General features: G+C 47.3%; 1 protein-coding gene across 1 annotated transcript in view; it reads right to left on the bottom strand.

Annotated features, from left to right (window-relative positions):
- plekhg7 (pleckstrin homology domain containing, family G (with RhoGef domain) member 7) overlaps positions 1-14,808 on the bottom strand; it is an 87,945-nt gene that overhangs the window by 55,617 nt on the left and 17,520 nt on the right. The window contains exon 2 of the mRNA XM_043713185.1: positions 10,449-11,165. Within this exon, the coding sequence (XP_043569120.1) occupies positions 10,449-11,138 (690 nt within the window). The 5' untranslated portion in view covers positions 11,139-11,165. The remainder of the gene's footprint in view (positions 1-10,448; positions 11,166-14,808) is intronic.

Below are 14,808 nucleotides of genomic sequence, written 5' to 3' on the forward strand. Positions count from 1 at the left end.
ATTTTAAATCAACTACAGAGAGATGTTCTCTCCAAAATGGGCTTTGGGGAGGGAATCTGCAATTGGATCAGACTGCTCTACACCAACATTGTCAGTGCAGTCTCAATCAATGGGTGGGAATCAGATAGCTTCCCAGTCAGATCTGGAGTCAGGCAGGTCTGCCCTCTCTCTCCTGTCTTGTTTGTGTGCTGGATAGAGCCATTTGCCAAGTCCATCAGGAAGGGTGCGAGCCTGAGAGGGGTGACTATTCCTGGCAGCGGGTACCTGCAGGTTAAGGCCTCCCTGTACATGGATGATATCGGCGTTTTCTGCTCAGATCCGCTGTCTGTCCGCAGACTCATGTGCATTTGTGACCAGTTCGAACGGGCCTCGGGGGCCAAGGTAAACCGAGGCAAGAGCGAGGCCATGCTCTTCGGGAACTGGGCCGACCAATCCTCGATCCCCTTCACCATCAGGAGCGACCACCTGAAGGTGCTGGGTATTTGGTTCGGGGAGGGGCTGGGGCATGCGCCAAGTCTTGGGAGGAGCGTATCAGCAAAGTGAGGCAGACACTGGGCAGATGGAAGCTACGGTCGCTCTCCATCGCGGGAAAAAACCTGGTCATCAGGTGTGAGGCACTGTCATTGCTGTTATACGTGGCACAGGTCTGGCCTATTCCCAGAACCTGTGCCACTGCAGTCCCCCGGGCCATCTTCCAGTTTATATGGAGGTCAAAGATGGACCCGGTCCGAAGAGACTCGCTGTACAAAGATCTGGGCAACGGGGGAGAAAATACACCCAATGCCACCCTCACCCTGATGGCCACCTTTGTGTGTGGCTGCATCAAGCTGTGCGTGGATCCCCGGTACGCAAAAACCAAGTGTCACTACGTACTGAGGTTCTACCTGTCCCCGGTGTTGCGAAGGATGGGCCTGGCCTCGCTGCCACGGAACGCTCCGAGTAGTTGGACCGTTCCGTATCACCTGTCCTTCGTGGAGAAGTTTATGAAGAAAAACACCTCTGATCACAAGTCCATCAGGAAGTGGTCAGCACGTAGTGTCCTTGGGACACTTTGAGAAAAGGAGAGGGCGGATCCTATCGAGCGGTTCCCTGAGCAGACTGTCAAAGCCATTTGGCAGAATGCCTCATAGCCAGAACTTTCCAACAAGCACCAAGACATGGCTTGGCTGGTGGTGAGAAGGGCTCTGCCTGTGAGATCCTTTATGCATGCCCGGACTCTCAGCCGCACCACACGCTGCCCTCGAAGCGGCTGTCGGGGGACGAGACTGTCACACACCTCCTTCTGGAATGTGCCTACGCAGAAGAAATCTGGAGAGGAATGCAGTGGTGTTTGTCGAGGTTTGTCCGGAGCAGCGCCGTGACGCAGGACTCCGTGCTCTACAGTCTGTTCCCCAAGACGCACACCGAGACGAACATCAACTGTGCCTGGAGGATCATCAACTCTCTGGGCAGTCCGAAACGGGTGGTGCGAAACCTGCTGATCTTCCAGCTGAAGGAGTTGACCATGACTGAGTGTTTTAGACTGGCACATTCCAAGGTCCAGGACTACGTGTTGAGGGACGCGCTGAAGCTTGGGGCAGCTGCCGCCAAGGCGCGGTGGGGAAAGACCACTGTGTAACATCTGCCTGCCTAACGAAGAACAGGGGGCCCATGCAGTCATTTGGGCTCCGCTGACCCCTCAGCTAAATATATGGGCATATGATTGATAAACGTACAGACCTGTGTATAAAAATGATAAATTCTGATCTCTGTATGTAAATGTTTACGTATGTATGGCATGACGAACTGTACAGACCATCAAATTATTTTATGAATAAAGTATATTTTTGAAATAAAAAAAAATAAAATTTTTACACATTCTTAAAGACAAAAAGTAGGAGGTGTAGCCAGGTTGAGGGATTGTGGGTGATGGGGTTTAGATATCCCTCTCTAATATGATTTAGTAAGTTCCTGTGAGCCTCCTGGATTGGGAAAAGAGTGCCCAGCTCTAGACAATTCCACAGTCACCTCCACACTTTATTCACTCTAGGAAACACAAACTCAACTGGGAAACCCTGGAATTTCCTTCCTAAATCTCTCCATCTCTCCACTGCGCTCTCCTACTCTAAGATACTTCTTCAAGCTAACCTATTGTTAATTTTCCCTGGTGTCTGTTTGTGTGGCTCAGCCTGGAATATTGTTCAATGATCCTCTTGTGAAACAGATTGGGACATGTGGCAGGGTTAAAGGTCTCTGCACCTGTCGGTCACTTTTCTTGCACAGTCAGATGTGACCCTCAAATTTGAGACAAGTCACGTAGTTTGTCCTGAATCAGACAGTTCTGACTCGCCAGGAACAATTCACTTCACGTGCCAACTCTGCACAGCTGCCAGTCTCAACACTTGCCAACTCAAAGAGGGTACCCTCTTCAGGAGGTAGCTCCTAGATTTGTCCTGGCAACAAATGAGTCCCTGGTCCGATCGCTCATTTATCGCTGGTGCCTTGGTACAAGGACAATCGCCATTCAGCCTCATAGGCTCCTGTTGTGGTTCCCCACGTGACTGAGCAGGCCAAATCTCCACCTACAGATCTTCAGGCCAGTGGAACTGGATGTCTCACAAACTAAGGGATTCCCCCAGAAGCTTCAATGTGTCAAAGAGGTCTACAGTGTAGAAAAAGACCCTTCTGCCTGTTGCATTGGTGCCAGTCTAAAACCACCACCTCACTGTTCTAATCCCATTTTCCAGCACTTGGCTCATAGCTGGTTGCATGAATATTCATTCATGGTATGAGGGCATCACTGGCTAGGTCAGCATTTATTGCCCATCCCTAATTACCCAGAGGACAGTTAAGAGTCAGCCACATTGCTGTGTGTCTGGAGTCACATGTAGGCCAGACTAGGTAAGGATGGCAGTTTCCTTTCCTCAAGGGCACCAAATGGGTTTTTCTGGCAGTTAACAATAGATACATGGCCATTATCAGATTACTAAATTCCAGATTACTGAATTAAAATTCTGTCATCTGCCTTTTGGGATTTGAACCCAAAACATTAGCTACATCTCTTGATTATTAAATCTAGCATTAATACCACTAGGCCATCACCTCCCCATAGGCAAAAGTGAGGACTGCAGATACTGGAAATCAGAGTTTAGATTAGAGTGGTGCTGGAAAAGCACAGCAGGTCAGGCAGCATTCGAGGAGCAGGAAAATCAAGGTTTCGGGCAAAAGCCCTTCATCAGGAGTGAAGGCAGGGAGCGTCCAGGATGGAGACATAAATGGGAGGGGGAGATGTCGGAGAGGAGGGTGGAGCGGGTAGGTGGGAAGGATGATTGACAGGTAGGACAGGTCATGGGGACAGTGCTGAGCTGAAAGGTTGAAACTGGAGTAAGGTGGGGGGAGGGGAAATGAGGAAACTGATGAAGTCCACATTGATGCCCTGGGGTTGGAGTGTTCCGAGGCGGAAGATGAGGCGTTCTTCCTCCAGGCTCGTGTGGTGAGGGAGTGGTGATGGACGAGGCCCAGGACCTGCATGTCCTTGGCAGAGTGGTAGTGGGAGTTGAAATGTTGGGCCACGGGATGGTGGGGTTGATTGGTGCGGGTGTCCCGGAGATGTTTGAAGGCATCCAGTCTCCCCAGGCTGCATTGGGAGCATTCCAGCACCACTCTGATGTAGCATAACCTCCCTACGCACAGCTAAATATTTCTTCAATGTTATGATAGTTTCTGCCTCTATTACCCTATTTGTGGGCGGCACAGTGGTTAGCACTGCTGCCTCACAGCGCCAGAGACCCGGGTTCAATTCCCGCCTCAGGCAACTGACTGTGTGGAGTTTGCACATTCTCCCCGTGTCTGCGTGGGTTTCCTCCCTGTGCTCCGGTTTCCTCCCACAGTCCAAAGATGTGCAGGTCAGGTGAATTGGCCATGCTAAATTGCCCACAGTGTTAGGTAAGGGGTAAACGTAGGGGTATGGGTGGGTTGCGCTTCGGCGGGGCGGTGTGGACTTGTTGAGCCGAAGGGCCTGTTTCCACACTGTAATGTAATCTAATCTACCCTTTAAGGCTACTTCACTCGGACTTCCGTTGACCTGTGAAGATCTTCGTTGTCAAACAGTCTTTGCTGTAGTTTGTAGGAGGATGAAGGGGTGCAGCAGATCTGTGTAGGATCTCATCGTCAAGGGTGGCCTTCTGAGAGGTCGTTGCTAAGATCTAGGGCATATTCAATATATTCCAGACTCTCCTTTCAACAGACGTAGAAGCTGGATGTGGCTGTCAATGCCTGGGATGTTAGGAGTTTTGTTTTGACAACATTCAAGCACCAGTCACGTTTCTGCAGAATTAAAGGATTGAGAGTGGATGCAAATTTGGTGCAGCGTTGGCAACGATGCTTTAACCATGTGTGTCTACAACACTCCGGTTAGGTTTAACAATACTTAATACTCACAGCATGGAGGCTGTGGAGTTTTTATTACTGATTAGCCATTCTGGTAATCAGATTTCTCAAATGCACTTGCACACTCAAATGATGAAGATGGCAGCCTAGTGGTATTATCACTGAACCATTAATCCAGAGAATATTTGAGGGACCTGGGTTCAAATCCCACCATGGTAGATAGTGGGATTTGAATTAAGAGTCTAATGATGATTGTCAGGAAAAACCCATCTGGTTTACTAATGTTCTTTAGAGAAGGAATCTGCCACCCTTACCTGGTCTGGGCTACAAGTGACTCCAGACCCACAGTAATGTAGTTGATCCTTCACTCTCTTCTTGGCAATTAGGGATGGATAATAAATGCTGCCTTGCCATTGACGTGAATGAATAAGGAAAAAAAATGACTCTCTGACTTCAATTGGAGCTTCTCACTTTCGACAGAGATCCTCGCAGAGTACAAAGGACGATTCCTTTTAACGCTTCTGATGGATTGTTTGTACACAATTACCAGAATCGGGGAAAGCCTTTCTCTGAAGTGGTTTGCTGAACAAATTTAGCTGATTGATATCAATTAAAAAGTCAAGAAAGCAAACAGTGATCAAAGGGAGTACACAGGGTGTGGAATTGGAGGTAAGGCTTTGATCTGGGCTGGTAACAGGCTGGGACCTTCGAGGCAATTGGAATAAGTAGTTTTTTTTTAGATTAGATTACATTACAGTGTGGAAACAGGCCCTTCGGCCCAACAAGTCCATACCGACCCGCCGAAGCGAAACCCACCCATACCCCTACATTTACCCCTTACCTAACACTACGGGCAATTTAGCATGGCCAATTCACCTGACCTGCACATCTTTGGACTGTGGGAGGAAACCGGAGCACCCGGAGGAAACCCACGCAGACACGGGAAGAACGTGCAAACTCCACACAGTCAGTCGCCTGAGGCGGGAATTGAACCCGGGTCTCAGGCGCTGTGAGGCAGCAGTGCTAACCACTGAGCCACCGTGCCGCCCACAAAGTTCTCGGCTTCAAATTTTCGGAAGGGTGTCAAAGCCTTGAAAGTGGTGCAGGTTTACTAAAATGGACTCCAATCATGTGGAGGAAATGAGATTATTCTCCTTGGAGCAGAGCAGGTTAAAGGAAGGTTTAATGGAGACATTCCAAACCCTGAAGTCTTTCTGCTTCCCTTGTTCCTTCTGCTCCCTCAAGTGGACATAAAATAACCCAAAGTACAACTAACCTTCAGGAAATAAGGGAATATAATGTAGAACGTGGGGCACTAATTTTCTAAAAGTGACAGAAAGCTGAACCAGCACCTGGGAACTGCAAATTTGGGTATTCAGATGTTTGAACGCATGAAAAGATCAACAGTAAGTCTGATCAGTGAAGTAATTCCCCACTTTATAAATCATCGGTGTAACTACACACACACATAGAACACTGCGTACAGTTCTGGTTACCACAGAACGTAAAGGGCATTTCAGCTATTACAAGGTCAGGAGTCATGCAATACCAGGTAATATTCCAAAAGGTTTATTTGAAATCGCAAGCTTTCAGAGTGCAGCCCCTTTGTCAGGTGAAGAGCAAGAGAGAACAGCACGCAGACACAGAATTTATAGGCAAGACAGATAAAAAAAAATCATACAACTGCTGTGAGTGGAATGTCAGATACTAAGTGTCTGCAGGTGACCCAAGAATGTTAGACAGTGTGAACAAATTGTCAACAACTGAATAACAAGCAAAGGGATGATCTATAATCCAATTAAATGATGCAGAGAGATAATTAGAAAAAATTTAAAATAAGTTGGTGCTGGAGAAAAACTAAATGACTGGAAGAACATGATAAGTGTAAGAGTCACAAGCCAAGGGTCTAATCAAAGTAATGAGTAATCCAAAACTGTACAAACTAAGGTAGAGAGATCATAACAATTTATCAAGGTGATGGTATCAAAGCAGGACAGGTAGGAAAATTTTACAAGTACAGAAACAGTGTGGTGGGGCCACATGTAGCATGACACTTATAGAATTTTTTATAGAATCCCTACAGTGCAGAAATACCGGCCCTTCGGCCCAACAAATCCACATCGACCCTCTGAAGAGTAACCCACCCAGACCAATTCCCCTACTTCTCTACATTTACCTCTGACTAATACACCTAACCTACACATCCCTGAACACTACAGGCAATTTAGCATGACCAATTCACCTAACATGCACAACTTTGGATTGTGGGGGAATTTCAGAGCACCTGGAGGAAATCCACGCAGACACGGGGAGAATGTGCAAACTCCACACAGACCGTCACCATTGCTGTGAGCCCGAGGTCATGTTTGAAAATGACCTGCGTTCAAGTCAAGTTTGCTCCAGAGGGGTGTAGTAACATCTCTGATTAGAAAATATCTACAAGGCCTAAGGAAGTGAGCTGTGAGGCCTGACTTTACCGCTAACAGAGCCTAAAAAAAATGGTAGGTGTCTTGGCTTTTTGTTTCTGGCTGTACCTTGTACCATGAACTCCTCACCCTCATCATCTCATCTTCCCTCTCCGCGCCCACTCATCTGCAATACGAACCACACAATTCTCAGTCTGGAGATCACAACAAGTATAAAGCATTAAAGTGGGCCATAGTGGGAAAACGATTGGCAAGCATTGACTTACAGCTTTGAAGACTGACCAATCAGGGATAGGGAGCAAAGGTAGATCAAAGATAGAGGTCAACCTGCTTGAATGGACACCGACATGGAGGGTGAACTTTTGCTCTTGTGAAAATAATTCTTTTGGTAAACTTTCAACATTCTCTTAATTCGATCAAAACATTATGTAGATAAAAACATTTCATCAAATCTCCTCTCACTTGCTGCATTTCCATGGCAACAATCCCATAGCTCCTCATTACTATAGCTTCCCATGGTCATTGTCTGAGTTAAACCATCCTGCATGTTGTTTATAGCACTTATACGACAACCTCCCAAAACTGAGTTTAAAGGTGGCATGCTGGCTCAGCAGTTAGTATTGCTGCCTCACAGTGCCAGGGACCCAGGTTCGATTCCTACCTCTGGCAGCTGTCTGAGTGGAGTTTGCACATTCTCCCCGTATCTGCGTGGGTTTCCTCCCACAATCCAAAGATGTGCAGGCCAGGTGAATTGGCCATGCTAAATTACCCATAGCGTTCAGGGATGTCTAGGCTAGGTGCATTAGTCAGGGGTAAATGTAGAGTATAGGGGAGGTCTTGGTGGTTTACTCTTTGGAGGGTCAGTGTGGACTTGTTGGGCCAAATGACCTGTTTCCACCTGCAGGGATTCTATGATTCTGATAGTCTCTATCCAAACGTCTCAGATTGGCCCCCAGTTATAAAATAGGGGAAAGCAAGCACTGCAGATGCTGGAGATCAGAGTCGAAAAGTGTGGTGCTGCAAAAGCACAGCCAGTCAGACAGCATCCGAGGGGCAGGTGAGTCGGCACTTTGAGCATGCCTAATGAAGAGCTTATGCTCGAAAGGTCGACTCCGCTGCTACTTGGATGCTGACTGACCACTTGTGCTTTCCCAGCACCACGTCCTTCGGCCCTAGTTCTAAAATCCCCAGTTTATGATGTCCTAATGTTTTGGGATCCTTTGCTCTGTCTATATCAATGTTCAATATGAACCTCTCACATTTATACGGCGGTCTCATACACATCTCAAGTTGCTGCTACCTTGCTGTGGTTGCAGGGAATGTAATCAGGAACCACTTCATTTCTGCTAGGCAACATTGAATGTGAGTGGGTGTTGTGCAGAGTTGGCTCAACCTGAACCCCACCCTGTAAGATCAGTGAAAGAACTGGGTTCCTATCTGAGACAATAACACCATTTCAGATAACACCAGTTGCCATGGGATATACTTTAGTCATCCACTTTGCCTCAAGCAATGGCACAGTGTCGTAATCATGGGTGGAATGAATTTACACTTCGATTATTTTAACTCATTCTCTCGATGTGAGTGTTACTGGCAATGACAGCATTTATTATCCTCCCCTAACTGATTTGCTACGACTCGGTGACTTGTTACATCACTGAAGGAGCCAGTGTTGAGTTTACCCGAACTGTGGCTGCCCCATAAAGTGGCAGATTGTTAACTGGCTCCATCAGTGGTGTAACAAATCATCGAGAAAGCAGCTGAGGCCAAAGCATTGAATGTTTTTCGAGAAGAGGTTAGGTATAGTTTGGGGAGAAAATGGGAACAGGGCACTGAGTTGGATAGTCATTGTGAATGGTGGAGCAGACTGGAAGGGCCCAATGGTGTGCTCTGAGCTGATTTTCCATGTCTCTTGATGTCAATGGAGAGATATGTAAACAGCAACTGAAATGGCATGACCACTTCATCTTTAACAGCACCTACGACAGTAGATGTGACCTCAGCTTAACCTCCCACACAAAACGGGCAAGATTGAAAATCTTCTTTCCCCTGCTTCACACCCCACCTCACCCTGCACCCCTCCCACACCTGTGTCAGGGTGACCCTCCCACACCTGTGTCAGGGTGAAGGGTGAAGGGTGACCCCTCCCACACCTGTGTCAGGGTGACCCCTCCCACACCTGTGTCAGGGTGAAGGGTGACCCCTCCCACACCTGTGTCAGGGTGACCCCTCCCACACCTGTGTCAGGGTGAAGGGTGAAGGGTGAAGGGTGAAGGGTGAAGGGTGACCCCTCCCACACCTGTGTCAGGGTGACCCCTCCCACCCCTGTGTCAGGGTGACCCCTCCCACACCTGTGTCAGGGTGAAGGGTGAAGGGTGACCCCTCCCACACCTGTGTCAGGGTGAAGGGTGACCCCTCCCACACTCATGTCCAGGTGAAGAGTGACCCCTTCCACACTCGTGTCCAGGTGAAGAGTGACCCCTCCCACACCTGTCAGGGTGAAGGGTGAAGGGTGACCCCTCCCACACTCGTGTCCAGGTGAAGAGTGACCCCTCCCACACCTATGTCAGGGTGAAGGGTGACCCCTCCCACACCTATGTCAGGGTGAAGGGTGACCCCTCCCACACCTGTGTCAGGGTGAAGGGTGAAGGGTGAAGGGTGAAGGGTGAAGGGTGAAGGGTGCCCCCTCCCACCCCCGTGCCTGGGTGTAGGTTGCCACACCACTCTCAGTGTCTGGGTAAAAGCCTCTCCCTGCACCTGGCTGTTAAGTATAAAGTCCTCTATGCAAAGTTCCAGGCCAAAACGTTCACACGTTCGAGATGTAGAGAAAGAGATTCATTTGCTCAAAAGAAAAGAAGATTTGGATTTGTTACAGAACCTTCCATAACCACAGGAAGGCAAATGCTGTCATTGCATTGATATGCAGGAATGCCTTCTCCTCACTGCTGGCCTGTCACTGACAGAGTGATATTTGCACAGTCTGCCAGGTTAACCTCACTGACAGGGGTAAATTCTAACAGCCTTCAACTGATGTCCGATAAGAAAATTGACTCAGTTATGTAAATAGTTCTTCAGAATCGGAGCAGTTCCAGTTTCTTCGTGTCTTCACCTGGACACGAGTGTGGGAGGGGTCACCCTTCACCCTTCACCCTTCACCCTGACAGGTGTGGGAGGGGTCACTCTTTGATAAACCAAGGGGCTGATTCTACTTCTGTCAGTCACTGCCTCTGCACTATGGCCATTCAGCCCATCGAGTCCACACCAAAGGACATTGCACCCAGACCCATTCCCCATCTTATCATTGTAACCTTGCATTTCTCATGGCTAATGCACCTCACCTACATATCTCTGGACACTATGGACAATTTCCCATGGTCAATCCACCTAACCTGCACATCTTTGGACTGTGGGTGGAAACTGGAGCATCCAGAGGAAACTCACAGAGGTATGGGGAGAATGTGCAAATTCTACATAGACATTGACCCAAGGGTAGACTTGAACCCGAGTCCCTGGTGCTGTGAGGCAGCATTGTTAACCACTGAGCCACCCTGCCAACCTAAGGGCATGATTCCTTGGAAATTGTTTAAGTGGATTAGTCTGTGCCAAGTGTAAGCTAGATACAGTGGAAAAACTATAAAGTAATGTCTGTTTTACCTCCTGAAGATTATCCAACAAAGTGAATGTACAGTCACCCTTTCGTCTTGCCCAGAGAGGAGTATCTTTATCAGGTGGGATGATTGGTGTATCCCTGACATGGTGACTCTTTTGCTGGCTTTCAGGCAACAGGCCTTCTCCACTTTGCGGAGAGTCTTGCTGTAGATGTGTTGGAACCTCCTTATCTGCAGTTCTCTGGTCAACAGAGGCTGTCTCCGTTGTAGGACATGGGATCTGTAAGTAATCGACTGGTACAGAGGAGTCATTGTCGGAGGCAGGCTCTTCAGTCTCTTTCAACAGCCTCTGAGCCCTTCCAGCACTCCTCGGGGAAGCTGGTGACGCCATCATCTTTCTCCTCATTCTCCGCAGGGACGGAGACAAGGAGACCCTGGCAGGGGCCAACCTGTCAAACTGAAAGCAGGGACTCTGGGAAATCTCGACGTCCGGGGAATATCTGAAGATGGGCAATGGACTGTGGACCAAACTCTTGATGTGTTCGTCCTCTTTCTCTTCCGTAGAGAATGGACTTGCCTGGGCTTCTGCGTCATGCTCCCAGGCACAAAGACCCTCTTTTAAACCATTCTTTCCATCAAAGGTGTCTTCATCATGATCTAAATTCACTACTTCACAGGCCCGATCTCGCATTTCCAAATAGGATTCAGTGAGCAGATTTTGCACATTGACTTCCATGAATCATCACTTGTAGAGTTTTACCTACTGAAAAAACAAACAGAGCATTGATGTAGTCTAACTCATATAACTTTATTGAAATGAAGGTTTGATCACTCTGACATGACCTAACATACAGTCTTCAGACAAAGCAGGAGTTGCCTCATGGTTCTCCTAAAAGTTTGATATTTTTAACTGTCCTCTCCCTTAAGACTTGGTTAAGAAGTTGGTCCTTCAACTCCATTCTGTTCAAAAAAAAAAGACAACCCTTGACTCCACCCTCCTTGTAATCCACTGCTCAATCCCCAACTTCCCTGTCCCCTTCAAAGTCCTTGAATGTGTTGCCGCTGCCCACATTCATGCCCATCTTTCTCAGAATGCCGATCAGGTTACCATGCCATACCGAAGACACTCTTACTGAAGTTACTGATGAAATCTTGTGATGGGCACTGAGGTAAACTTTTCGTCTCGTCCTTTTCAATCTGTCAGCCTTTGACCATGGTTGATTACACCAATCCCCTCCGACACCACTCCATTCAGATGGACGGGTCAGGGCTCACCAGATCCCATCTCTATTTATCTCACCATAGCAACAGTTTCAGTTCCAATGGCTCCTCTTCCTACTCCTGATCTGTCTGCTCTGAAGTTCCCCACAGATCTATTCTTAGTCCCCCTCTGCCTTCTCACCTATCTGCTACTTCTTGCCAACTTGAACCGATGACACCTCATCAATTTTATAGACGTTGTCCAGTTCAACCTTACCACATCCTCTCTCAACTGATCATTGACCAGAAACTGAACTGGACTGGCCATATAAAAACTGTTGGCCGGAAGAGCTGGGCTACGAATTCTGTGGTAACTGGCTCACCTCCTGATTCTTCACACAAAGCCTGTCTACCATATATAGGACACAAGTCAGAAGGGTGGCAGAACTGCCTGGTGACTGCAGCCCCAGTGACAACCAAGAAGCTTCAGACCATCCAGGATAAAGCAGCCCGATTGATTGGAATTCCACTCACAACCTCAAATATTCACTCCCTCCACTACTTTAACCATCTGCAAGATGCCCTGTAGCGACTCCCTAAGCTCCCATCAACAGCACCTTGCAAACTTGCAAACTCTACCATCTCGAAGGAGAGGGGCAGCACATGCATGGGATTGTATCAATGACAGCACCAGTTGTTTGACTCCCACTGAGACACATGCCATCCTACCTTGGAATGATATCACCCATTCCTTCACTGTTGCTCAGTCAAAATCCTGGAACCCCACCCCCCCTACCATCAGCACTCTGGGTGCACCTACCTACACCAGATGGAGGGTAGCAGTTCAAGACAGCAGCTCACCACCACCTTGTCCAGGGTGCTTAGGGATGGGCAATAATGGGTCAATGGGAGCACACCTTTGGACTGTACCAGTAAATGATTGCACCACATTCTGACAGTATTTACAATCAGGCTTATGTGTGTCAAAAGGCAGTTCACAAGGTCAACCAGTGCATTCTATTACATGAAAGACAGGATTCTTCCTCAACGGAAAAGTGGTATGCAAGCCTCCGTCAAAAGTGCAATCCTAACTTTACATTTACAAAATACCTTGCAAGAACCGTAACATACACTACAGTGGACAAACAGGCAGAAAACTAGCCACCAGGATACATGAACATCAACTAGCCACAAAACAACATGACCCACTCTCACTAGTAGCCTCACATACGGATGAGGAAGGACACCACTTTGACTGGAACAACACATCCATTTTAGGACAAGCCAAACGGAGACATGCACGAGAATTCCTAGAAGCATGGCATTCCAACTGGAACTCTATCAACAAACACATTGACTTGGATCCCATTTACCATCCCCTGAGAAAAAGAACATGAAATGACATAACCACAGGAAATGACACCACCACAGGAAATGACATCACAAACCCAAGGAAACCTAAACACATAAATAGAAAGTGGGCCATGCCACCAGTGCCTCATCCAGAGGCTCACTGAAGATTTACCTAGTACAGTGATGAAACATCTGAAAATGAACTTCCAGCTCAGCGAGCAAACCTACGTCCACAATAATCCTAACTTTGAAGGTTTTTCACTCCCATTGTTCCAAAGTTACAGCCGCTTAATTTTGGTAATTTGACTGACTTTTGCCCAGCTCGTTACCATTCTGCAAAGCAAGGACCAACAACTGATCTTCTCAAAGGCCCCTGGTTAAAATAAACCCCAGCCAGAGATTCAAATAAAAATAAGTACTGGCCCAAAGCGGCAAAGTTATGGAACGTAAGTTATGACACTTTGGATTCCCAAAGTTATTTCAAGAAGTTTGCAAAACTCTATCTTTGATCAGTTTTTAGTTACCAAAACATAAGAATTGGCAAGAGGTGGCCATTCGGCCCATCACCATTTAATATGATCTTGGGTTTCAACTCCACTTTCCTGCCCACACCCATATCCCTGGATTTCCTGAGACACCAAAGCTCTATCTTATCGCAGCCATAAATGTATTGAAGGATGGAATATCTACAACCCTCTGGGTACAGAATTCCAGAGATTTCACAACCCCATGCTTGAAGCTGTCTCTCCTCATCTCAATCCAAATGATCGCTCCCTTATCAGGTGGCGGTGGCTTAGATTCCCTGGCCAGTGGAAATGTTCTCTCAGAGTTTTCTCGCTCAAAATCAGAATCTTGTATGCCTCAGGGGAAATTGTCTTCTTAACTCGAGCAAATATAGACCTGTATTGCTCAGACCCTCATCTTTGGATGACTTCCCTCCCTTTCTTATTTCAGGCACCAATTGAGTGAACGGTCCCTGTTCAGCCCTTTAACGCATTATACTCAGACTCTCGGCAAGGTTCCCTTATCTAATGTTCCAGATGGGGATCCCCAAGTAGTTCAGCTCCCAGGTGAGGAGGGATGAACTGGCTCCTGTTTTAATTCACCTCCTGCCTCCTCCACCGGCTGGTCACAACAACGTCAATTTATAAACAGACGTCATCCCTTGTGGATGACTTTCTCCCAATCTGAAATTAATTTGTGTTTTAAAAGGAGCCAATTAAACCAGACTTTCTGAAGTTAACAAAGAGTGAATTTTCTAACGACTAAGCATGAGAAAAATTATGAATGCAACACCCATACACAGCTTAGAAGTAAGAGATAAGTCCAAAGAAAAGATAAAAGTTTAATAAAAGATACATTGGTCAGTCTTTGAATTGCGGATGAACACCTGACAATTGAACTCTGCAGAGACAGAAGTAGTAACTGCAGATGCTGGAGGTTAAAGTCAAGATTAGAGTGGTGCTGGAAAATTTCAGCAGGTCAGGCAGCATCTGAGGAGCTGGATAAATCGACGTTTCAGGCAAAAACCCTTCATCAGGAAAGAATCTGCAGCCTGCAGTCACTGTAATGGAGATTACCAGTAACATGTATGTTGGTGGTTGTTCAGTTGGTTTCATGATCCTTTGTTTTGCAGATGGGTTGAGATTCTGTGGTTCTGATTCCTTGTGATTGAACTCTAGCATTCAGCGTGAGAGAATGTCCATTGGGACCAACCGAGGAGGTGGGTGAACATGGATGGAACATAGCTCCTCACCCAGGAGCTAGTTCCTTTTGAACTGGTTTGCAGAGGTTGGAGTGAGAAAGGGTCTTTACTTACAACAGAGGGGTAACCAGGGGATAGTAACACAGCT

The sequence above is a fragment of the Chiloscyllium plagiosum genome, chromosome 23 (assembly GCF_004010195.1).
Source record: "Chiloscyllium plagiosum isolate BGI_BamShark_2017 chromosome 23, ASM401019v2, whole genome shotgun sequence".
NCBI lineage: Eukaryota > Metazoa > Chordata > Chondrichthyes > Orectolobiformes > Hemiscylliidae > Chiloscyllium > Chiloscyllium plagiosum.